We start from the raw sequence: 27507 nt of genomic DNA, 5'->3' as shown, positions 1-27507 counted from the left end.
GACCGAGGAAGCCAACTACCCCAGAAAATGATATAAACGGCATCGTTTAACAATGTTAAATCTGAGATGCACGGCCCTACGTGTTATCAGTGTCTGTGATATGGTGTAATATTCATGCCCTAAAAAATCGCGCTTCAAAATGATCAAGAAGTGCCTCAAAAAAGTAAAAAAATCTTGAGTGACCGGTATTACCATACTCGTTTTCCCCAGTAGACTGTAGTGTTGTGAAAACCGTTTGGCAAACGCAAAATTTAGATTTGATTTCCAATCATAAATATCTTCATAATCAGACAGGCGATTGGCTTGTAAAAGTCATGGGATTCCTGACTGACTTTAAGGTTTATAATTATCATTGCAGGATGAGCTAAATACAGAATTTTGTTTCAGAATCTGAGACAAAGTTACCGGATCCCTTTAAAAGAATTCATTTAAAACGAATTATACAGTTTACCGTTCAGAAAATGTGGGTATTTATTTGCACTAAACCTTTACAACGTTCACAATCTAAAGCGAAATGTTGTGTTAATTCCATTTTCTATACAAAATGCTGATTCAACTTTCTATGAATGGTTTAGATAATAACATGAGTGACAAAAACATCTTTTGAATAGAGAAAAGTGGTTACGTTCTTATATATATTCTTCTTTGGTTAATTTTGACGAAAATACGATGAGCCTTAGGCTTAGGTTCAATATCCTTCTACCCCTACATCATTTACATCCCACAGACGTCTCTGTCTTTTGCAGAAAGCTACACATGAGCTGACGCAACGCCTTTGCTGAACGGTGTCCCTCAGGGATATATTGGTGGGCCGCTCTTATTCTCCATATACACCCAGTCACTATTACTATCATTATTATAAGCTAATTTCTAATTTCATAAGATTGATACGAAATCAATGGGGTTTTATAGTAATTATCTAGAAATATGTCCAAATCATATCCTGTTTTAGCAACTTCTATTACGAATATACTTTCTACTCATCACGAGCGAGGATAAGTGCAGCGAAGAGACAGACAACGTTGAGAAGAATAAAAACAGTGGCGTGACCGGATGAACCAGTTTCTCCGACCTCCAGCTGGTCGCCATAGTGATCTAGAAGGGACATAATGACGCCATTGGTCCATCCAAAACCAGCCTGTTGTAGAGATCAGATATAATGATATTGATTTACAATATTTTATTTTCATTATGGTTTTGAAAAGCAACACAGAGCCATCCATGTACTGAGTTTGACCAACCCGGTACTCATTGGGCACAATGTAGCGAATATTGCCTTGTCAACAAGCGTAAAACATATAAAATAAACACTATATTGTTTCCAACTGAGACTAAGTTGGCCCAGCTCTGTGTATAGATGGCTCTGATGCAACACGGGAGTATATCTAAAGGGATGGCGCTGTCGGAAGACCCGTTTCACAGTTAAAGGTATAGACCAGTTCTTGTCGTGCGATTGCATTGTGAAAGAAACGTTGGGGAATCGATCAGGAAAGGTTGATTATCTAACATATAAGTATTGGCGTGTACTGCAAGGTTCTGGAATCATCAAAATAATAAGAAATTTGGTCCAGTCTTGGTAAAGTTATGTACACAAAAAGATGTATATGGGACTCCGCGATATCTATCCAGGCCGGATCGATATGATAATTTACCAAATATATCAATCAGTAGGCGGTTTCCCGGCAAAATTTGTATCATCACGTATTAGTCAAAACATATTCTTTCACATGATTGGTAATAAGAGCTTCCCATTCATTTTTTTTTATGAGGGGGGGGGGCGTTTTCAAAACTGGTGTATACCTTTAAGCCCTAAAACGATTTTGAACAATTCGAAATATATCATTTAATTTGAACATTAAAACTTGTAAAATCAAACATTCCAGAGATTGCAAGCTTCCTTGGAAGAGGAAAAGCTATTTCGGCTCAGAATGACAGTGACGTCAGACCAGGGGGCCTGTTTCATGAAACTTGTTATGTATAACAAATGCTAAATTTCTATGACAAAATCGCTCTCAGCCAATCAGATGCCATGATTACGGTAGCTTATAACAGTAGCTTGTAACTTGTTATTGATATCAAGTTTGATGAAACAGGGTCAAGTAGTGCGATTGTCTACGAGTTGAAGCCGATTGAAAACAAAATCTTCCAAAATACGTGTAGTTTTACATCAACGATTATCCTTCGGTGGCTTTCTCAGTCTGCAGTCAGTTTTCCAAGCTGTGTAATATCTACAGGATGATTGAGTGCAACTGATATCTTTTCGACAATCAATAAATATCATGAAGTGAGACGTGTTTTTTTTTCTCGGTGTATCATTTTGTATTTTGTCGTTGACTCACCTGAACGGCGTATTCCCCACCATGCCCAGGCACGCCTTGTTTTTCCACATCGTACTGAAATCGGATAATGTTATTAGTAGAAAGAAAACTGTTGATGTTTCTTAGAAGTAGGCCTATTGTCATCAAGCCTGAGCATGAAGTCAGAAACAAATACGTCAGGTTAACTTTATATACATAGACAAGTCAAGATACCCCTTCCCATTTTGAATATTCAGAATGACTAATGCCTCACATTCGGGGTACAAATATTACCTTTTTCGCCCCCGCTCCCTTTAACCCGTTAACTACTGAATTCTCACATTCCCATAGGCTTTAATACAGGAGCTACCAGGTTCCAGTAGGCAATGGGTCGATTTTTGTTCAGTTATTCCTTTCCAGTCATTTTCTTGAAGTATAGTTCTTCTACCTAGAGCCTGTTGGCTAACTTTCCGAATCACAATAGCAAAGACTTTTAAAACGTCAACCTAAAGCAATAATTTATGAACCATTTCCGTAATGAAATCAAATTTATGGCACAAATCTTGGTTAAGTGACTCATTACAAATGATTTCATTCGCCTGTTATGAATAATTGTATTTCAATTGTCAGAATGCGGATTGCATACATTAGTTTTTGCTAGTTAGAACAAACATAATGGCTTGTCCTACCTAACGGCACGTAATATAATAAACCACGCAATAGACATGTGTGATATCAATATATATGCATTTGTTTACATATGTTATCATTGTTTATAAGATGATGACGTGGATCCGAATCAAATATTGGCTGAACGCGTACACGTGACCACGCATTTATTTTGCCTAACGCGTAATTTGGATAATGACCGACCGGTCATTATCCAATTCTAATGACCGGTCGTTAGTAAAATCATGTTATAAAACATCATTTTATAAAACAAATAAAACTTAATCTTATATAACAAATAATACACATCATTTGTTCGGACATTAGTCAAAAATACCGACACTCGGTACCTTAAAAACAGTTCAAAAATCCTCGGGCGTGTTAGACTGTTCCAATGGTACCTTGTGTAGATAATTCTTACTAATGCCCTCACTGCTGTGTATTATTTGTATACTAGCTTTAAATACTTGGTCTTGCATTTAATTTGGCGTGTACATGATTCCAAAGTTGCTTATCACAATACAGGTGGAGTAGGGTCTTTTTGCTACCCTGTCTCTCTCCTCTTGTTTCTCCTGAAAATGTATCAGAGGATACTATCAAACGACAGTATAGTATTAATGACTGCTTTGAGAGAAATAGTTGTTTTATTACGCTCAAGGGAAGGTTAGAATTGTGCTATTCCCCGAGGCTTGCCGAGGGGAATAGCCCAATTGTTACCTTCCCGAGAGCGTATGAAAACAACTATTTCTCGAATATTAAAGCAGTCATTAATACTTTTATATGCCGAAAAAAAATAGACTAAAAAATGAAAAATGAAAAATATTTATCATTTTTGTCGAAGACGGGATTCGAACTCTTGCGTACAACAAGAGGTGTACCGAAAACCAACGCTTAGACCACTCGGCTATGGCCCGCCGTTAACATGCTTGGCAGTTTTCTCCAATATATACATTAAAACGGATTGAAACCGGCTTCGCGTGTGATGAATGCTTCGCAAAAGCTCCATATACGGACTCTTCTTTTACTATTGCAATGCATATTGGCACGAACTTAGATCAAGATCTATCGGCAGATGTTGTTTTTTGTTTTTGGAAGTTTATTTTCGTCTTCATGTCAACAATGCAAGATAAAATTGTCGGTAAGATCGATCGAGATTCAATTGTATTGAAATTACCGACCAATCCTTCGCACACATACGGCATCCTCCATCGCTCAAACCATTTTTTAACATGTAAACCTATGGGGTAACCATGGAGGCTGACCAACTATTTTTAATAACCATGGTTATTAAAAATATTGAAATGTTTTAAGCATGGTTACCGAGAATTTTACAGGAACAGTTGAAGTTTATGAATGCAATTCGACCAATCAGATGGCTGGATTTCTTAAGTGAGGTATATAATACATAATACCAGCGGGCCAAGAGGATAAAGCCCCCCCCCCCCCCCCCCCTTCCCCGTGACCGCTGCGTTGGTCTCCATCGCCTTCTGCACACCTTTCCTGGGATCTTCACCAAACGAACATTATCAATATTGTGAACTTTCGGTCTGCTGGGATGTTTCTGTTTAAAAGCTTTAAGTATTCAAACGTGTAATATATAGCCTTGTTCAATTAATGACACGCTGTAGTTTGGACAAAAAACATATACGTCTGCCCTATTTGTGAGTAAACTGACAGGGTATAAGTTTCACACATATGTTTTTGTGTCCATTTTCCCAATCATTTCTGCAATGTGAAAAATAAAAAAAAAATCATTATAATTCAACATTAATTCAACTTTTTATCCAAAAGAGATATTCATAACAGAAAAGGCCATTATGAATGTCTTACTCAGTGGCGTATCTACTGGGGTTGCAGAGGGGGTACGTTTCCTGGGCGGCACTTAAAAAAATATGGGGCAGAAGAAGGCAGAAAGAAGGGAGGAAATGAAAGCGGGAAAAAATCATGATCCTAAATTAATGAATGAATTATGGTTTTAGAAAGAAGTCAATAACAAACTATTGATTAATGTTCAAAATTCGAAACTCGGTTCCCTTACAGCCGAGGATTGTTAAAGTTCCAATATATGGGTAAAGGCATAATAAATTGCAATTTTGTTGGGTTGAAACTGCAAAAAAAATATAGCGCAATTTAATTGTGTAAGAGCAATATTCAGGCCTTACAATTAGTCACTTTACCTTTTACTTCTTTGGAAACGGCCCAGAAGATGTTCGACATTAATTTAATTAAACACCTATGGGGAAGAGATTGAGCAATACCTTTTCAAACATGAGGTCGGTCTCTTTGTAAGCTCTCCAGTTCGTCAGAGTCCAGTTCTGGGCTAGTTTTAGAGCATAGTCATTCGCCTCCTCGACGTCGCTTTTGCGTAGCGTCTCGATGACGATGTCCTGGAGAGGTGGCCAGGCATTCGGGTAGTCCCACTGCTGTCCCGATTTCGTCAATGATGTCGGGATTCCGCCAGGAAACTCCAAAACACCTTCTTTCTGAAAGGAAATGACATACAGGGGTCCGTTTCATAAAACTTGTTATCTATAACGAATGCTAAATTTCTATGACAAATTTTTTCTCAGCCAATCAGATGCCATGATTTCAGTAGCTTATAACGGTAGCTTGTAACGTGATATTGATAACAATTTTTATGAAACAGGGCCCAGAAGTTTTTCAAAAGTTGGTTTTTCAAAAGGTTCGTAATTCCAAAGATTTATGACTTAGAAAATAGACTAGGTTTTTTTCTCTTCAGGGTATGACATATGGTTCACAATTCAGAAAATAAATAAGGGTTTGTTTTTCAGGATATGAAGTAGGCTTCGAAACTCAGAAAATGAATTAGGATTCGTTATTAAGGGTATGAAATAGAGCTCACAATTCCGAAAAATGTAAAAATGTACAGATTTCCGAAGGTTTATAATTCCGAAAATGAACGAGCACTGTATCGTTTCGGAATTATGACCCATTGACCCTTAATTCATTTTCGGAATTATGAACCCCGATGTATAGGATATCTGTGCTTCTGAATTATCACACGGTTTCCATGGTAACAACAATCTTTGGACCTTATCTACTTACTTTAAGGTAGTCAAGGACCTGCTGTTGTATGTCATTCGTATCGTCGTAACACGACGCCCACATGGGCATGATATTCGATGGGTAGAACTGATCGACAATGTCTTCGTCGACGATATCGTAGTCGAACCAGGCGCCTTCGTCCTCGCTCCAAAGTACCTCACTGATGGCCCGTTTGCGGTCGTTGAAGGCCTGGAGGTATGTAGCAGCTTTGGATTCATTACCTGCATGATGGGGGGGGGGGGAATAATGAATTGATTTGTAAAACAAGTCACATTTGAAGGGAGAAATTCAGTCATTTTGCATGTAGCGAATATCACATTATTGCATAATAATACAAACAAAAACAGCAGTTGTCTTTCGTTCACTACTACGTTTTCTAAACGCTTAATATTGTCATGATTATTTCCGTACTCCTCCGGCCATTACATTCAATTGCTATTCCGCAAATGATATTGCACGCGTTCCGCTCCCTGGGTATTATTCCAGCCAGGCGCCAATTTGCACGCGTGCTCATGCCAATTATACCGGGTACTCGATCATTTAGCACCTGGGTGGAGAAAGAAGTAATGTATATAAGATGCCTTACTTATTGTTATTAAGGCATATCGTAACAATCCTTATGCCCTTTGAAGTAATGTAGATAATATGCCTTGCTTATTAAGGCATAGCGTAACAATCCTTATGCTCTTTTGAAGTAATGTAGATACTATGCCTTGCTTATTAAGGCATAGCGTAACAATGCTTATGCTCTTTTGAAGTAATGTAGATAAGACGCCTTGCTCATTATTATTAAGGCATATCGTAACAATCCTTATGCTCTTTTGAAGTAATGTAGATAATATGCCTCGCTTATTAAGGCATAGTGTAACAATCCTTATGCACTTTTGAAGTAATGTAGATATTATGCCTCGCTTATTAAGGCATAGCGTAACAATCATTATGCTCTTTTGAATAAGCTAGCTCCTGCAGCTGTTGTCGGAGTACGGCTGGCCTGCTTTTTTATATCAAGGAGTGCTTCTTTAAAGGGAGTGAGTCTTCAGTTCCATGTGCAGAAGGCCACGATTAACTGTCACCAGACCTGGTGGAAACAAATCATTAACGTGTGCATACGGGTCTGCACACAGCGTACCCGTAGGCCAATTAAGAAATACCCCTCGTCTCTCGGAGAGTCTTCGGGGGAGGGAAAAATGAGATATGGAATTTACCATGTGGGGGAAGGGTGACAGGCAGTACATTACATAAGGCCTGCTAGTCATAAAACTGAAGGCTAATTCTGGTGAATGACAGTGACTCTTATTGGGTAAACACCCGAACGGTCCCCATGAGAGCTAAGTGCTATATGTCTTTAAAGTAACCATTTTTAAGCGATACTGAACTGATTAACTTTCTGCCCTACCCTACTGTTTATTAGCTACATCATGATCAACTGTCTTGCACTGTCTAACTAATTTCAATTTCGTAAATAGAGTTCGAACAGTGGAGTGAAGCCACGGTCGCAGTAGGTAATACGGAGCGACACTGCTACAGCTGACCTGAGATGGCGCTCTTTTTCTTCTGTTCTAGCTGTGCAGCTGTGGTTTTAAAGACCGTCAATACTACTGGGCCAGAAGGGATTAGACCACACAGCGAGGTCACTGACAGGTGGCTATCTCATTAACTCAGCTCTCAACTAACATAAGAAAAAGAGTATCATGGGGGACCAACAGGCACCAATTGGGGAAGTTTTCTATATATAGGGAGCAAGTAGCTACAAGTAGGACAGTGGGGCTTTAAACCGGGGTCACAAGCAAGACGTAGTTCATATCTTACCTGTCGTATTATACATCTCGTAGAGGGCCCATTCACTTAGACACAACACGCTGTTCAGGTCTACTGGAACTATTTCTTTAGTGCGGATGGATCCAAGAGTTGCCCCATCACGGAACCAACGCGTCGAGAAGTCCCATCCACTCTCTGCTGCTGAGGCGAGGTTGGAATATACCTCCGCGGCTTCCTCTACACAGAACAAATGCAAAAAAAAAAGAATCAGTATCAAACTTGGAATGGAAAAAAGCCTGCTATTAGGAAAAAAACATTATAATAATAGATAATGATATAAAAGACTCATTACTAATTCTCGTTTTTTTAAATAAGAATTTTTGTACAAAAAGTGTAAGAAGACCCCTTTAAGTTATAAATTGTTTTCATGGGGGATTTTTTTTCTTCTGTATCAATAGAAGCAGTTTGCAATTTTAAAAAAAAACAGATCTTACGCAGAAAGCGTTACAATAATCGGGACACAGAAGACCTTCTTTTTTGCTAATGTTGTTTTTGTTAGAATTTCAATCGAAGAGAAGCGAAAGCAGGAATTTATAAGTGAATGGAATTTTAATTTTAAGGACTCACAAGGCAACCAACTTTGCTTAGCTTTGAGCCCTTGTCAATTTTTTTTAAAAACATATATCGTTTTATTCATGCTTATATCCAGAACTGAATAAATTAGGAAATGAAATAAAAATCAAATACAAATCAAATTATATATTTATTTAATTTCTGATTTGATTTGATTTTTTTCTGTATTCATGTATCACAGTACACAGTTTTTCGATAACAATAATAATATAAAGTAAAATAAGTATTTTTCTGACCATGAATAATAAATAATCGAATATATATACATACACAAATTGTTATTTTCACAAACGAAATGATAAACTGTCATAAATACTAAATTTGCTCTAACATTATAAAACATTACAAATTATTTGCGGAAGAAGGACTGTCATTGTAATTAAGCAGATTGATTGAGAATACAACAGCCCCAGACAAAACTCATTAAATAGATTAACACATTTATCAAGCAGAATGGAAAGGTAATTGAAAATACAAATTTTGATGATAATGATATTGACACTACAGATGGGGATGAGGATGATGATGATGATGATGATGATTCGAAGGAAAAAAGAGATGACATTATGATAAAGACTGAAGAGTTGACACAGCAACGTTAACTTGAATATTTTGATAATAACATCGTTTTAACTTTGGCCGTGAATGAGTTGAGGGAGCAACATGATTTAATAGATTTTGGGAGACAGTTCCATAGATCATGGATCTATGGGCAATAAGTAATTTCTGGTTTACTAGATGACAAATTGTATATGTTAATATGTTTGTAGTAATTACCTTCATTTTTACCATCTGCTGTTTCGATATCTTCACGGTATGATTCGGGCCTGCAACAAGGGAGATTATGAAAGACAAGGTATAAAGGTTGATGTTTGCTTGCAGCACTGTGGTTGATTTAATCGTTGAATTGCCGATTGGTCTACAACCAGTTCGTCTACTACCCAATTGGTCTATTCCCAAATGGTCTACATCCAGTTCGTCTACTACCCAATTGGTCTATTCCCATATGGTCTATATCCAGTTTGTCTACTACCCAATTAGTCTATTCCCATATGGTCTATATCCAGTTCGTCTTCTACCCAATTAGTCTATTCCCATATGGTCTATATCCAGCCCATATACTGTTCACATGGTCTCATTACCTTGTTAGGCGCCTTGAGCATCTCTTGGGGTGAATATGTGCGCATTACAAATGTTGTTATAGTTATTATTATTATTATTATCATTTTGCCTAATCATCATTTGGTCTAATGACTATTTGGGCTAATAGTCATTTGGGCTAATTTCCAAGAAGTGTACGACCTATTTTGTTTAGAATCACATGGTCTAATTCTCAGTTAGTCTATTTCCCAGGGTGTATAATGCCCATTATGTCTACTATCTATATGGTCTAATAATCAATTAATCATAAATAATCATCAAATAATCATTACGGATGGTAGACAAAATTGGCATTATACCAACTGGGAACTAGACCGACTGGCAATTGGACGAAATTTGTGTGACAGACCTAATGGGAGGTAAACGAAATAGTTGAAGACCAAACGGTTATAAACCGATTAATCCAACCAAAAGCAGATGCAGATATCAATAAGGACCAATAAGGACCATCTGTTGTGATAGCAATGCTTGAAAAAGAGAAAAGAACACTCACACAAACACACTCACACAAACACACTCACACAAACACACCCACGCAGTGGCATAGCCTGATAAGCAAAGACTTTTTTTGGGGGGGGCAGAAAAATCCGTATCACACCTATTACTTGTTACATGCAGTACTCGCGGAAGTTTTTCAAAGTGGGGGGGGGGGTACTAAAGTATTTACGATCAGGTAGACCAAAACGAGCGAAACAAGTGGAGCGTAAATTGGGGTGGGGTCCAGAGACAAAGCTCCGTCAGGAGTCAAGAACCGGAGTCCCATGAAGCTCAGGGGTTTTAGGCATTTAATTACGGTCAGATGAGCATACAGAGGCCCGCCTTAGGGTTCTGATTGGGTTCAGGGGGCAAAGTCCCGGAATTTCATGGGTTTTAGGCATTTAACTAAGGTCAGATGAGCAACCAGGTCCGTCTTAGAGCCCTTAGTGGGTCCAGGGGGCAGAGCCCACGGAAACTCTGGAGAAAAACATTAAATTTCAGCAACATTTTTAATGGAAATAAGAAAATCGCACAGAACCTGTAACTACAAGCGGGCACAATTTTGGAAAGGGGGCAGGCACACGTCAAGTCACGCCACTTTAACTTTGAAACAATATTTTTTTTTTTAATTGAGCATGTTCCTTTCTGTTTGGATTGAATTCAATAAAGTTTGAATTCGAATTTCAACAAAAACAGGTAATTTTTCTTTTTGGGTCAAAGGGGGGGGGGGGGGAGTTGAGTAAAAAAAAAAAGAGCTCCAACCCCCCTCCCCTATGAGCCCCCCCCCCTAAAAAAAAGTGCTCACTACCCAACCCCCCCCCCCACCCAACACACACACACTCTTAACGGCCGACTGGCTGTGTCGCTGCTAAATAGTTTTTCACGAAAAAAAGTGCTCACTTCCCGCACCTCCCCCCCTTTCCCGCCCTTTCGGCCGGTCGAATGAGTCGCCGCTAAATATTTATTCACAGATTGGGTTCCCTCCCTCGCCGCCGGCTAGATCCACCCCTGACAACAACTGGTAGTGGTATGTACTTGAAATACAAATTAACTCTTGTCCTCCATGTCAGTAAATTTGTTGAGAGAACTTAACTTCTTTCACCACTAGACAAAATAAAAATACATGCCTATTTCTCTCCTCCCTCTTTTCTTCTTCTTTCTCTCTTCCCTTTTCTTTTTCCCCTCCCTTTTCTCCCTTTTCTTTTCCCCCTTCCCCCTTTCCCCTTTTCTATTGGAGGGGGGGGGGCACGTGCCCCTGTGCCCCCTGAATCCACCACCGATATTATGATTAATTGTACAAAACTACTCAAATAAGATACATGTTTTTGTTTATTTGTCAACAAAGAGAAAAATCCCTATCATGTTCAAATTAACTCTATAACATGTATAAAGAAATAAAAATTGAGTTGCTTTTTCGACATGAAATGGCAAAAAACAAAAAACAAAACAAACAAAAAAAAAAAAGCCTTTTTTGCTTGCGCGCGTGCTAACGCTCCTCCGCAAGCCTCACAGCGTATTCAGTCTCATATATATATATATATATATATAGGAACCAGCGCCAGAAAATAAAGCAATGTTACAAACGGACCAGTTAAACCGAGTCGATACCTACCTCAAATCGACTTATTTTAGCCATTAGGGATAAAGTAATTTTATATTCGGTCTGTTATCTGTCTGTTGTCAGTCTCGTTGACATGGTTCCTCAGTCACAGCGCCAAACAGACCAGTTCTGAGCCATTTAAACTCGTTTATTTTTCCTAAAAACTTGTAATAACAAATACTAAATTTCAATGACAAATTAGCTCAAAGCCTATCAAATACAACGAGTTTATATATAAATAATTGTACCTTGCTATTGATAACAAGTTTTATGAAACAGAATCTTGTTTTTTCGGTGTGTTGTCAGTCTGGAGGCGGTCACATCGGCGTGACCGCGGGGGCCGCGGTGACCGCGGTAGGACTGCGGTCAAATTATTACCTGGGCATGCCCATGTTGACGTTGTATCTATTCAACGTGTAAACATTCGCATCTTTGGTGATGTCTATGGCCCTGTCGGTCATCCAGAACTGGTACTCGATCTCGAGGTCGGGCAGGAAAGTGCGAATGGTTTCGATGTCGTCGGTGGCTTGAAGATAGAGGTAGACGGAGGGGATGAGAAACGGTGGTTGACTTCGCTTCTCATAGTAGACCCGGTTACCGTTAGGCACGTGACCAATACTGCTTGTAGCACAGTCAAAAGAAAGGTAAGAAAAAGTACATTATTAAAGTGACTCGGTATAAAGCATTGCCTCAGATTCTGAAACGAAATCCTGGATTTAGCTCATGCTAGGTCAGTCAGGAATGCCATGACTTTGGCAAGCCGATCGCTTGTCTGATTATCAAGATATTTGTGAATGGAAATCGAAATTTTGTTTTTCGTTTTCCTAACGGTCTTTATAACACTACCGTCTATTGGGGAAAATGAGTATAGTAAAACCGGTCACACAAAGATTTTTACTTCTTTGAGGCACTTCATGATCATTTTGAACAATTACATAATTTAAGAGTTTGCCGCTATTTTCTCGAGGCCGCCATCGATTTCAAGTTTACCGCTCACGATGGCGGTCTCCTGCGTTTTCTGTATTTTTTTCTTTTTTCATTGAAATCATATTTTTATTTGTATGCATCTTATTTAATGTACTTAAAAAAATATAATTATGTAAAATATTTGTTACTTTATGTATATGATTATGTTCTATTTTGAAAATGCAGATATAAAAACAAAGAAACAAAACAAACAATTTAACATTTTTAAACGATGCCTTTAAGCAGTAAAAGCGTTTCATGAACATTCAAAGTCAATCAGAGACTAATTTTTAATTGTGGTCTCTAATTTGAATCTGTAATTTTGTTAGTAACCTGTTTATCATTTCGGTACAGTTACTGAATCATAATTACCTTTTAGATATGGAGACAAAGTTCGTCAGCATCCCCTTGACAGTCTCCGTCATCTCACTCAGTAGGAGACCCTTGAATATCCAATATGAATCCCTGAAAATGAGTGTGGGCGTGAATGTGCGTTATCATGTGTGTGTGTGTGTGTGTGTGTACGTGGGAGAGGGAAAGAGGGGTAAGAAAGAGAGAGAGAGAGAGAGATACGGCAGAAGGGGAACGGTGGATGTTTTCCTGGTTACCCTTACTTATTTTTCATGTGCGTTATCATGTGTGTGTGCGTGGAAGAGAGAGAGAGAGAGGGGGGGGTAAGAAAGAGAGGGAGAGAGAGAGAGAGAGAGAGAGATACGGCAGAAGAGGAAAGGTGGATGTTTTTCTGGTCATCGTTACTTATTTTTTTCATGTGCGTTACCATGTGTGTGTGCGTGGGTGAGGGAGAAAGGAGTTAAGAAAGAGAGAGAGAGAGAGATACGGCAGAAGAGGAAAGGTGGATGTTTTCCTGGTTAACCTTACTTATTTTTCATGTGCGTTATCATGTGTGTGTGCGTGGAAGAGAGAGAGGGGGTAAGAAAGAGAGGGAGAGAGAGAGAGAGAGATACGGCAGAAGAGGAAAGGTGGATGTCTTTCTGGTCATCGTTACTTATTTTTCATGTGCGTTATCATGTGTGTGTGTGTGCGTGGGAAAGGGAGAGAGTGGATGTGTTTGGGGTTATCGTTACTTATTTTTCATGTGCGTTATCATGTGTGTGTGCGTGGGGAGGGAGAGAGGGGGAGAAAGAGAGAGAGAGAAAGATACGACAGAAGAGGAAAGGTGGATATTTTTCTGGTTACCGTTACTTATTTTTCATGTGCGTTATCATGTGTGTGTGTGCGTGGGGGAGGGAGAGAGTGGATGTGTTTGGGGTTATCGTTACTTATTTTTCATGTGCGTTATCATGTGTGTGTGCGTGGGAGAGGGAGAGAGGGGGCGAAAGAGAGACAGAGAGAGAGATACGGGAGACGAGGAAAGGTGGATGTTTTTGGGGTTATCGTTACTTATTTTTTCATGTGCGTTATCATGTGTGTGTGCGTGAGAGAGGGAGAGAGGGTGTAACATACAAACATTTATTTTTATCTTGTGGGAGCGTTCAAAGGTTATGGCAGGCTTTAATACAACTTTTTGAGTTAGATGAAATTAAAGATTTAGAATGGCGAGATATATTTGTTGGGTTGGTAGGTAGTTCATATAGAATAAAAATGTGTAATACTATCATTTTCATGGTGAAGTATGTTACATTTATGTCAAGATCGGGGGGGCGAGTACTAACTTTAGAAAAGATGAAAAAAAAGCATTTTTAAGTATAGGGATGAGGAAAAGAAAATAGCAATTAAAATGGGAAAGCTAGGATCACATTTTTTAAAGTGGGAGCAGCTTAAGATTAATTAAGATTTGCTTTCTTCTCCACCGTGAGCTTGTTAAAAGCGTAACTCGATTTTGCGGCCTGGATAACTTATTTAGTATATTTTTCTTAAGTTGAGAATGTTGGCAGACATCCACTGAGTGAGTACTGTGTGTGTGTGTGTGGGGGGGGGGTGGGTGGGTGAGTATGTGTGTGAGTGGGTGAGTATGTTTGTGTGATAGAGGGTGAGTATGTCTGTGTGATGTAGGGGGCAGGGAGGGGGCAGGATTGTTTCAGTAAAATTATCTCCAGATTTTTTTTTTTTTGTAATATATAAGTAAATAACATTTACAATTGACATATTATGTTTAGGTACTTATACGTTTACTTTGTTGTTAAGTTATATTATACTGCAAATAAGTTTGTGTTTAATTATGTTTATGTAAAAGCATCAATATTGAACACGTTTATTTTATTCAATTGTATGTCATGGTTTGTATTACACATCTGGAGAAATAAAACAAAATTGTTAAAAAAAAAAAAAAAAGTAAGAAAGAGAGAGAGAGAGAGAGAGAGATACGGCAGAAGAGGAACGGTGGATATTTTCTGGTTATAGTTACCTATTTTTCATGTGCGTTATCATGTGTGTGTGCGTGGGAGAGGGAGAGAGGGGGCGAAAGAGAGACAGAGAGAGAGATACGGGAGACGAGGAAAGGTGGATGTTTTTGGGGTTATCGTTACTTATTTTTTCATGTGCGTTATCATGTGTGTGTGCGTGAGAGAGGGAGAGAGGGTGTAAGAAAGAGAGAGAGAGAGAGAGAGATACGGCAGAAGAGGAACGGTGGATATTTTTCTGGTTATCGTTACTTATTTTTCATGTGCGTTATCATGTGTGTGTGCGTGGAAGAGGGAGAGAGGGGGTTAGAAAGAGAGATAGAGAGAGAGAGAGAGAGAGAGAGATACGGCAGAAGAGGAAAGGTGGATGTTGCAAAAGGAAGGAGACAAACCAATCGCACATTCACATAATAAAATAGTCACTTACTACCTCCTTGTTACGTAGCTAGAATAAAACTAGAAATACACAACACAAAGAGGAATTTCATAGAGACCTCGAGAGTTGCTTATACCAATTTCGAACTGATAATAGATAATCGTTTTTTCTGGTTATCGTTACTTTTATTTGTCATTGACATTCGAAGTAAAATGCCTTATTATAAAAATATCTTTGGGAAGGATTTCCAAATATGATAATACATGTAATAAAAATGATATATATCGCATTTATAATATTCAATGACATTTGCAATTATTTTCACATACTCATAAGGTCAATACATCATATCAACAGGGTGAAGTGTTTACACAAATTACTTTAGATAAAGAAAACCAAAGCGTGTTATACCAATAGTAGAACTCTCTAAAACGGCCTCCCGGTACGATGAAGGGATTCTCGACGTGAATCAATGAATAACGATCTGCATTCGTGAGGACGTCTTGTTTGATCTAAAATAACAATGAACAATTCAGTCAATACAGATACGTGACATTTGGAAATTGCATGCAAAACAAATACAATCATATCAATACGAATTTGTTTTAGGAGATTTCTTCGAGATGTTTCAAGATGAATATTGACTTTATATACAAGACCCTTTTAAATATAGCCTGCTCCCGACCACTGGCATATTTTAAAGGAGGATCGGATGTCGATCAAAATATTCATGCCGACAAAGTTTTGCAGACATTTTGTCGACAGGTAATTTATATCATTTTTATTTATATATTCGGTTTAAAAACAGCAACATGTAAGGTTCAGGAACTCATAATAGTTGATTTACGATGAAATTGAATAGTGTTAACAAAATTGAACCAAAATATATACAATTTAGAAAAACATGTTGTTTTACCCATATGGAAATATGGTTACAGTACAATACAAGATAAAGAGAAAAACAAAATGAAATACGTGGATAAAAAGGAAAAGCCTAGCAACCCTTTTGATTGCTGAAAATGCTGTAAAAAATGTGACTTTAATCACATTAATCTAAGTGGGAGCTTAATGTCACCCCTCCCCCCCCCCCCTTGCGACACCCCTGATGATTAATCATTGATGATCCATAATTTATTTCGGGAAAGGTGTCGGTTTAGGGTAAGATTTGCGATGGGATTTAGGTTAGGCTTAAGATCAGGGTTAGGTGGCGTGTTGGGTCTGTGGTTGTAGTTGAGAATTCGGTTAAATATTAACGATAATATCAGTAACAACAATAATAATAGTTATTAAAATATTAATAGTAATACAAATATTTAAAGTAATAATAATCATATTGATGCTGATAATAACTTTCATTTATATAGCGCTTACTTTACTTTTTTCTATAAAGTAATTTATATGATTTTCGTACTAGTACACAAATTAGAATAAGTGAACTTACATGAATTACATGGTAATATGACTATACATTTCGAAATAAAAATGTAAGACAAAAATATATGGTAAAATTGTACGTAGAAAAAAACTACCTATTACAAACTCTATAATTACAGGAGAACGGTGTTGGGTTGAGACAGGGTGCAATAGACCGGGTTACTAACATATTCATGTTTATGGATCTTTCTTTCCTGGGTACCTAGAGACGAATTATCCCATTAAAGGTACTATGTCCCATTTGCAGGCCAAAAATATGAAAAGCTTAAATTCCAACGGCATTTGAAAGACAATACTAATTTAGAACTTCCCTCAAAACGAAAGGGCTTGAAAATGGCTTTCTTGGGGGAGGGGGGGGGGGGGGTAAAAACCATTAGTTGTCGAATCGACTTAAGTGATTGCAATCACTTAATTAATAGTCTTGATTTTCAGACCCTTTTACCGAATGGTCGTACGTTTTGTGCTGCACAAAGATTCAATCAGTTTAATCTTGGCCATCACAAGTAGTGGGTCATTGATGTGGACATATGCTCGTGTACCTGTTACAGCTCATATTATGTATCTTATTACCAAAGAAAAAAGACATGTCAGTCAGTCACTCAATGGTGTCTGACAGAAAAGTCTAGAAGGTAAATAGGTTTCCTTGCATAATGTGAAAACTAGGACACTGCTACTGTTTAAATTTCGCAGATAGGACATACATGACATATTCATAATTCCTGCAAAGTTCTACAGAATTTGATGTTGGCTGCAAAAAGGACATAATATGTTTAACCTGCAATTAATGACTGAACATTACTTGTCGCTGTGTCAGGCAAGCCTTGGACAAGCTTTTAGGTCGTCAAGACCAACCTTTGATTAAAAAGTATGCATAAAATATGAATATGTTTAAATTAAACCGGTCTAATGTCACATCAGAATGTATTGTACAAACTAAACATTACATTGCGCTCTGCAGATAAATGATTTTCTCAGTTTTGTTTTCTGGTTTCTTACCTGTCTTCCCAGTTCTTTCCACAGTTCATTCAAATCTCTCGCCCATTCCTTCAGTTCGTCATCCTTTATACCATCAATGAAACCTGGACTGTAAGCAATGAGGTATATTTACAGAATAATGCATACAATCAGGGGGGGGGGGGGGTTCACAAAGATCATAAGTTGAACTTATCTCTAAGTTTGACTTAACAATTATGGAAAGCCATTACCATCTATGAAAATATTTAGTAAAAAGTTATTCTAAAAGGCATGAAATGTTGATTCAAATCATTAATATTTTCTATTATCAAGGAGATTTCATATTCTCGATGTGGAATTTATAAAAAGTCTAAAATACTTGAATTATCGCTTTTGAATATATTTTATTTTAAGGCTACAAATGGCTTTTCATAATGTATAAGTCCAACTTAGAGTTAATTTCGACTTAGGATCTTTGTGAAACACCCCCAGTAGGGTAGAAATAAGTTACATATGAATTTGTATATCACCTGTGACTTTACATATGAATTGCACTATTTATACACATATACGTAAACACACACCCACACACCCTTTCACACTCCTCCTACTTCAACTACTACTTCTACTACTACTACTACTTCTACTACTTATACTACTACTACTACTGCTGCTACTACTACTTCTACTACTACTACTACTACTACTACTACTTATACTACTACTACTACTGCTGCTACTACTACTTCTACTACTACTACTACTACTACTACTACGACTACAACTAACTACTAATACTACCACTACCACTACTACTACTAATACTACAACCACCACCACCAACAACAACAACAACAGCAACAACTCTACCTCTAACTCGACTATCATAGTTATTTTAAATCGTGTTTCAGTTTGATTACGTATAATGTACTATTCTATTATTTTGTTTGACTTTCATTCATAGTAAAGATGTTATCAGTGTATTTTTTAACATTTAATTATCATGTATTATTACTATTATTATTGTTATCATTATTATTTTTATTTTTTGACAGGGAAATTGTGGGAAGAAGGAGTAGGGGAAGAAGAAGGATAATTTGGATGGACAGTCTGCAGAAATTGTTGGAAGAGAGAGGAGTAGAAGAACTGGGAGTGGTACTAATACAGAAGGCTAGGAGCCGAGGGTTATAGAACAGAATGATCGCCAAAGTCAAACGATATGGCACTTAGAGAGAGAGATCATCATTATTCTGACCATTATTTTCATCCTCATTATCATGATCAACAACAAAATGATTATCATCATCAGAAATATCATAATTGCATTTACTTTTCTTTCCAATCTGACGGCTCCCAATCCTCGAACTCAATGTTAGGTCCGTCAAAATACTCCGCCACAAATTCTCTCATAACATTCGCATCCGTCCGATCAACAAGTTCACCGAAAGCTTGCAAGATAACGTCTAAAAAGACAAAAAGGAAATAATGATCCAATTGGCAATGGAAGTTGCAAGGTTGTCGCGAAGCTTATTCTGTCTATAAAGTAAGGATTGTAGATGGTTACAGATAACGAAAAGAAAACCAAAACAAATCTTTTAGTAATGCCAAAATGTAAAACATTGCCTCCCTGAATAAATGAATAAATGATAGAATGAATGAAAAATTAAAGAATGAATGAATAAATAGATAGTATATAAATAAAGAATTAAATAATTAAATTTGTGTTTACAAAACGATTTATTAATACAAAACAAAGCAAAGCATAGGTCGTAGTAAATTTCAAGTGTAATGCAATACAGACTAAGCATTCTCTCTATAAAAAAGGTGATATTCTGTTTATGGATACTCGAGTACGTGGTCTTAATTTGGTACCCTTAACGTGGAACAGAAATTTGGCAGCGATTTGGCCCTGATATTAATCTAGTATTAATCTTGTATCTGATGTCTGATATAAATGAGGTTCATTTGAAATCATAAAATTATTGTGGAAATTATAAAGCATTATCATAGGGTAATACAAGAGAAGTTCATCATTCCCCGCTTACCAGGTCAGAGAAATAAATAAAGTTATACAAAAAAGAGTGACTAAAAGTTATCAGATTGAATCGGTGAAGATGGATAATACTTTGAACTGGCAACTGCATGGGGCTCGTTTCATAAAACTTGTTATCTATAACAAATGCTAAATTTCTATGACAAATTTGCTCTCAGCCAATCAGATACCATGACTTCAGTAGCTTATAACAGTAGCTTGATACTTGTTATTGATATCAGGTTTTATGAAACAGGGCTCTGGTATTGATCTAGTTATCCTTTTCTGGACGATTTGAAAGTAATAATTGTTAATGTACTGGAGGTTTGTATAAATGTTCCCATATACAATCAACAAAAGAGGATATCGGGTCTAAAGAGTCACGATTGTATACCGGTGCATACACTGTCGCTCATAAAGGTGGAATATTTTAGTTTTACGCCAATTTATGGAATTATTTTAAAAATAATTTAAAAATAATAGATCTAGATAATAGTATACATTCTCAGATTTTATTGAATAATAATTTGCCAATGTGTGTTTTGCGTGACTGCTAAAGCATGTGTATGCTACTATGCTTATCAACTAGGGGACCTATGCCCTGAAGTCATAAATGACAGTAATGAGGATTAATGCCCCACAAAAGGGCACTAATATAGCACATCGACACGGTTTTGATCCTGGAGCCTCACAGTTACGAGGCCATTGCTTTGTCACTGAACCATGACTGTACGCAGCGGGGGCTAGGGTATGGGGCAGTTTCCATAAATTAAAAAAAAAACAGAAAATGCAATAAATTTTCAACAATTTATTGCATTTAACCCCGGTGCCTAACATAAAAAAAAAATTCTGTGTGCCCATGCCTTGAGCCAAAATGCATGGCCGTCCAGAGGATTTTTTTATGTTGGGGACCGGGGTAAAATGCAATAAATTATTGAAAATGTATTGCATTTTCTGGGTTTTTTTTTAATTTATGGAAACTGCCCCCTACCCTAGCCCCGCTGCGTACAGTCATGGTTCAGTGACAAAACAATGACCTCGTAACTGTGAGGACCCAGGATCAAAACCGTGTCGATGTGCTATATTAGTGCCCTTTTGTGGGGCATTAATCCTCATTACTGTCATGTATGACTTGAGAGCGTAGGTCCCCTAGTTAATAAGCATAGTAGCATACACATGCTTTAGCAGTTTCGCAAAACACACATTGGCAAGTTATTATTCAATAAAATCTGAGAATGTATACTATTATCTATATCTATTATTTTTAAATAATTTTTAAAATAATTCCATAAATTGGGGTAAAACTAAAATATTCCACCTTTATGAGCGACAGTGTATATTAGTAAGCCTACCAAATCTGGATCCGTCATTTCCCTTACCTCAATTTAAAGAAAGATATGTTGTAATCGACTTTGAAACTCTAACAAATTGTAAAAATGGCTTGCTTCAAATCATCGGGTCATCGCGTCGGGTCGGGTGGTCGCGTTACCCTACATTTTGCGAAAACATGCCCCTTTATTCATGAAATGTCGGGGTAGTGTTTGTGAAATAAACCCCTCTTATCTACAAAGGGTCTGTTTCAATTTACCGGACACTTAGTGAAAACCGTGGTGAATCTACCAAAGGTCGTGTCATCGCGACCACCCGACCGGTCGGGATGACCCGATGGTTCGACTTAAGCCGCAATAAATAATTGCTTAGAAATGTTGTTGAACTTCATACCCTCAGATTGCTTTAGATGTAAATCCACGAAGGTCTTGGAGTCATTGTAGATCATCGCATTTTGAGCAGCTTTCAAAAGTAGGCCATTGCAGAAGATTGAACTATTAATGTACAGAAAGGTTTAAAATTAAAGAAGAATAATATTAAGAATTCTGGATGTATATTTCAAATATGTATTGGTCTAAAAGGAAATTATTTGGCGTTTACATGCATTATTTTTCACAAAGAAAAATAAATATACTGTACATGTGTCTTGATACATATAACATAACACGAGTATATAGAGAGAATATACGGAATACCGTGTCTAAGGGCTTTACAAATTTTATTATTATCCCGGTCATTTGATTCATTCATGTACACAGTGTGCACCATTTCCACTCCCTGGGGAGTATTCCGACCATTGTGCATGGTCATCGTGAGGGTATATGGCAATTTCTACCACTAGGTCCCCATTTCTTTCATGCGCATGGAGTGGCAAAAAAGGTAGATAAATACGGAAAGGAAGAAAATATTTGATATTTTCTTTGATCAAATCTTGAAACACTGTCATACAGGTGATTTATTATGTCACAATAACTATTTCTCTGTTATTGCATACGCTTTGCCATTTCTTAATGTCAAAATGCATGCTTATTTAGTACCGTATGCCACTAAAAAGTTGAACGAGTTTGATGATGAATGTAGATTAAGATGCGGGTTTAATGGAACAAAGAATATCGAATTTTAAACAAGCTTCGACTTATTTTACCACTTCATCACACCGACGTATATCTTTTCTTACCTCTTTTCATGAAATTATTGTGACAATATGACTCGAACTGCGTATCATGTTATACACAGTCCGATGAGGGACAACCCGGGGGGGGGGGGGCGTTTCAAAAAAACTTGTCATCAGTGACAAATTACAGTCTTTGTTATAAGCTACAGAAATCCTAGCTTCTGATTGGTTATCAGCAGATTTGCCACTCATTTTTGTCATTTGACATTAAAAACAGGCTTTGTGAAACGGGCCTCAGAAGACCATCCACGATACCTATACGTATTATTAGTCTCCGAACTACAACCATGTATCTTTTTAAAAATATATATTTACAGTTGACTAATTTATTCATACCATTATACCAGTATTTGAAAAATTGATTTGTCCCCTTTTAGGTTTCTTGAGAATTTGACATATAAGAGCTTACATCTAAAAGTATTTAACAAAGACCACAATTCAACCAGTCCACCTTTCACCATGAGTTACAAAACAAAACACACAAAAGTTTATAAGGGGTATGATTAATTTTGATGTTAACTGTATATAAAAAGAAACCCGAATGAATTAAATTGAATTGGGGAGAAAATAAAATGTTGCCTACCCATCAGTGCCATTGATTAGGAGAGTTTGTTTGTTTGGCCAACGTGGTTTCACTGGGTCACAAAATGGTGTATATTCTTGTGTTTTGTGCTTGCCCACCAAAGCAGTATAGTCGCCATATTGTGACCAACTCGAACCGTGTTGGCCAAACTCTGTGTATAGATGGCTATGTGCCTAAGCAGTATAGTCGCCATATTGTGACCAACTCGAACCGTGTTGGCCAAACTCTGTGTATAGATGGCTATGTGCCTACCTAGCGCATGGCGCCTCATCCTTCAGATCGGCCGCAGACCACGTGACTGCATACGTCATCACCAATGCGCTCAGGAGAAAGCTTGTTCCCGCCATTCCAACCATCCACTGTTGTGTGTCTGTTTGTGTCGGTGAGCTGAAAAATGGAAAGAACAAGAACGAATATCAGATAAAATAATGCAGTTATGCATGGTTTATAAACCTAAATAGTTCCCAGTTCACTCTATTTTCACTTTCTTGGGAGTGACGTCCGTGATCACTTGTTTAGGAGTGAATATCGATTGATTTTAGAGTGCTCTCTAAGAAGAAAAAAGTGAATGTTCACTACATTTTCACTACATTTTCACTCCCCAGAGGAGTGACGTCCGTGATCACTCGATTTTGTTTAGAGAGTAAGAATACACCGTTAATAATCTTTTAAAGTCCACTACAAATTGTATTAAGTTAAACCGAAAATGGAAATTCTTTTTTCCCAATTGATCGTGAGCCCGGCAGCCACTGAGCAGCGCCAGATCGACGTTGCTCTATCCCTTATTGTTGAACGCCAAACAAGGTAGCAGCAACTCCCGTCTTTTAACGTCCTTTGGTATGACGGGGCCGGGGTTCGACCCCACGACCTCCTGGTTGTGAGGAGGACGCTCTACTGACTGAGCCAACACATTGGTTCCATAAAACTTAATGCATTACTTTTCTTTCATGATTGTATAAATACATGTAAAGTTTTTAAAGAGTGGACAAAAGAGAGAGAGAGGAGGTGGAGAGAATGGGAGTGCGAGAGAGAGAGAGAAAGAACGATGTCGTAAAGAGTCAGAGAGGGTGACGAGAAACAGAAAGGAAAAGAAAAAGAGAGTACAAAAGGCTGAATAAAACAAAAACGAAACTAAAAAAAGGTAGAAAGGGGAGAAAGTTTGGAATTGAGGCGAAATTATTATTTTTTATTTTTTTTAACAAATACAAATTTTTTTTTTTTGGAGGGGTAGATAAAGAGATCTATTCTTAATGACCTCCCTGATAAATCTCTGAGTTAAAGACAGGCGATATGTCACATACTTGAGAAATATAATTCTGTAACTTCGAAATGATTTTGTCCTGACGAATCACTTGCGACTAAATGCCCTTGACTTGTGTCTGAACACGACCATTGCAAAATATGTCCTTCATATTTTCGTGGTATAAGGACAAATAACGTAGAATGACGCAACAAATATTTGTTGACATAATGTTGACACGATTTTGTATCGGCATGATAACCAACCAATATATTTAGCGGGTTAGCGTTTCTAAATAGTGACCACACAAAATATAAATTACGAAGTAGCATCGGGACACGTTCCGCCACATATCAAATAATGCATAGTTAATATTTGACACACAGGTTAGCAAATAAATCATATAATTGCGACCAATATTCATTTTAATCTGTGTTCATATGGGGGATGCGAGAAAACAGAGAAAGAGAAATGGAAGGGGCGAGAAAAGAAGGCCACCAGGACTACCCCCTCAGATCAGATCATTAGCCGTATAAATTCACATTTCATTTCCGAGTGAAACAAGTGCCCCCCCCCCCCCTTCCATTACTTACTTCCGCTACAAACAGTTAGTTAGACCAATATGCTTTACCAGAGGTTTTAAGAGAGAGGGCATGGTGCCAATCAGAGAAGGTGTTGTTAAAGAGCTTGATTGTATCGTATCACCTGCCTCGGTATATCAAAGACTTTGGCCCGAATTCACGAAGGAGGTTTATGTACGTCATATGACCCGTTTTTACGCGATTTTTCACAAACCTGGTTTGTAAAAACGCGTCGAAACGCGTCATATGACGCACGAAAACCAGGGTTTGTCGACAAACCTCCTTTGTGAATTCGGGCCAATGAATCACAGGAGAAACTCAAGTAAACCGACAGCCTATGAGACCAACACTTGGCCTATCCTCTATCCGCCTTGTAAAACTTGATGATGATGGTGATGATGATGATGATGATGGTGATGATGATGATAAAAATAATAATGATAATAAAAGTTACAATATTAAGAAGAAGAAGAAGAAGAAGATGATGAGGAAAAAAAGAAGAAAAGTGTTATTATCAACAAAAAAAGTTTTTAAAACAATAATCATGATAATCACGAGGACGATTATAACATAATAAGATAAACCTTCATAATAAAAGTAACTTACAATTACTTTAATCAATTCAGTTCAGTCGATCGGTTCATTTTATATTTCGCATTTCACGTTTTACACTGTAATGTGGTGTTTATTTTACCTGACAGCTAAGAAAGCAATATAAATGCTTGTTAGTGAGCAACCAGAAGACCGACGGCTTTAGGTCCTCTCCGAGGGACCTGGAAATGGGGATGAATGCCTTACCAAAGGGCATTAGCGCATCGACATGGTTTCGAACCCGGGTCACCGGATAACGAGACCACTGCTCTACCGACTGAGCTATCGCGCCTCCTCCTGTCGGTAATTTTTTACAGGAAATATAAAAATAATAACAATAATGATAATAATAATAATTTAAAAAAAGAAGAAGAGGTAAATCGAATGAACAATAATACATCAAACGTATTAAGTCGCTTCAGTTTTTTTGTAGTTGCTTATAAATTAAAGATTAAGTTAAACTGGAAATAAAGGTATGTCGGAGCAGAGATAAAAAGCAAAGTGTGGTGGTTGAAGGCTCCAGAATAAGATATAACGATAGCTAGATAGATAGAGATAGATATATAGATAGATAGATAAATGGTATTTTATTGCGCCTTTCATGAATGGCAGTTTCACAACTGAATTAGACATGAATAACATAATTTGGTCTCATGCATCATTGGTCTCTCAACTATGATCATTAGATAATGTATTTTCCTTTAATAATAAACTATAAAAAAAAATGTAAATTATGTAGATTTGTGACCATGATTTGTACGTCCCTTGAAAAATTAAACCAATGCCCGGAATGGTTAGAGGAACTATTGGCATGAACGGCCTTTCATAGTTAAGTCTAACTTATAGTCGATCTTAGTCTTTGTGAAACACTCCCCAGATCTGAACTGAAGAAAAAAAAAGAAATCCTTCAACAGTGAAAAAACTGAAAATGTATTCTCAACTTTGATTTCGCTCTTTAAAAAGCGGAACCTGTCTTTTGCTGTGGTGCAATAGAAACTAAAACAACGTTGTTCAATTACCAACATTTTGTTCTGCATATATACTACTAGGAGCATGGACTGTTAAGACATGGTTCTGATAGAGGCGTGTCTCGCTTGTATATTTGGCAAAACAGTACAAAGTTCATTCATTTTATGGCACATTGCCCTCTGTTTGTTTTAACGAAGAACAACAACCATCCGTAGTGTAATCAGTGAGACACGAAGAAACACATGTCTCAATCATATATCATATCTATAAAAGGCTTCCAAGTGGTTCAATAAATCAGTGTAAATATTATATTTAGCGAAGTACCCGGATGACTGACCAATATTGTTTTTGTATTGCTCACCGGGATTGCTCAGTCATACGGGAACTTCAACTATCCGATATCACACAAAAACAAAGCTATAATTTACCGAGGTAAGTCAGAGAATCAAAGTGGAGATGGGCTAGGTATGTAGCAAGACTTCAGGACAAAAGATGGACAAATCGTTTAACAGAATGGCAACCAAGGATGGGGAAAGAGAAGAAGAGGAAGGCAGAAGAGAAGATGGAGAGATGACCTATAACATCATACCGCTTGGACTAGGACAGCTAGAGACGGAAGAGAATGGAAATGTTATGAGGAGGGCTTTGTCCAACGTCTGGAAGAACTGTATCCTGATCGATAGATAGATAGATAGATAGATATAGAAGTCAGATTTGGTTATTTCGGTAGTCAGATTTATATATATATATTTATATATATAATAATACAAATAATATCGTATGGCTTTGTTTTCATGTGATACAAGAATGTATTGCTCTCGCTAAGACAATATCACACTCGTCTGTGACTCGTCCAATATTGTCATAGCTCGCGCAATATATTCTTGTATCACACTCAAGGCCATCCAATATTATATAAATATAACATGATGTGAAATGAATAAGTTATTTTACTCACCCGCCTGCTAATCTTCCTAGAATCGGTATATCTGCATCAAAAGAAGGACACAAGGGTAAGTGATGATGACCTCCTTAGCGTAACACCAGAAGCTGGAAAAGACGGACGTTTGAAGACCTCCCCCTCGCGGAACTGGTATCAAATATTGACAGACCATGGTACAAGATAATTCCTTTGTTGAGAGGATGCTCAGAGCTGACGTTTGTGAATTTACGGTAATAAAACACAACAAAGTATAATTGACTTTATTATGGACGCCGATTTCAAGTTTAGAATAACACTGACGCGGTGACGCCGTA

General features: G+C 37.5%; 1 protein-coding gene across 1 annotated transcript; it reads right to left on the bottom strand.

Annotated features, from left to right (window-relative positions):
• Positions 1-441: 441 nt before the first annotated feature.
• Positions 442-27507, bottom strand: LOC580425 (trehalase). The gene is made up of 14 exons (XM_030977761.1): positions 27209-27507; positions 23122-23256; positions 21506-21606; positions 19082-19214; positions 17794-17881; positions 15775-15875; positions 13000-13092; positions 12040-12279; positions 9201-9250; positions 7842-8027; positions 6033-6253; positions 5225-5449; positions 2340-2393; positions 442-1138 (listed from the first exon to the last, which is right to left on the bottom strand). The coding sequence occupies exons 2-14, from the start codon at positions 23223-23225 to the stop codon at positions 977-979; spliced, it is 1758 nt and encodes a 585-aa protein (XP_030833621.1). The 5' UTR covers positions 23226-23256; positions 27209-27507; the 3' UTR covers positions 442-976.

This window comes from Strongylocentrotus purpuratus, unplaced genomic scaffold, assembly GCF_000002235.5.
Source record: "Strongylocentrotus purpuratus isolate Spur 01 unplaced genomic scaffold, Spur_5.0 spur5_scaffold_1, whole genome shotgun sequence".
In the NCBI taxonomy this organism is placed as follows: domain Eukaryota; kingdom Metazoa; phylum Echinodermata; class Echinoidea; order Camarodonta; family Strongylocentrotidae; genus Strongylocentrotus; species Strongylocentrotus purpuratus.
Note: the sequence above shows the minus strand (reverse complement) of the source record. Positions and strands in the feature narration are given on the sequence as shown.

What these genes read in the sequence shown, in the direction of transcription:
- LOC580425 (XM_030977761.1), bottom strand. Translation starts at nt 23,225, where the DNA reads ATGGTTGGAATGGCGGGAACAAGCTTTCTCCTGAGCGCATTGGTGATG. An exon ending in TTTGTCTCCATATCTAAAAG is followed by an intron (nt 12,280 to 12,999) that starts GTAATTATGATT and finishes TGCTACAAGCAG; the next exon opens with TATTGGTCACGTGCCTAACG. An exon ending in CGAGATGTATAATACGACAG is followed by an intron (nt 6,254 to 7,841) that starts GTAAGATATGAA and finishes CCCATCATGCAG; the next exon opens with GTAATGAATCCAAAGCTGCT.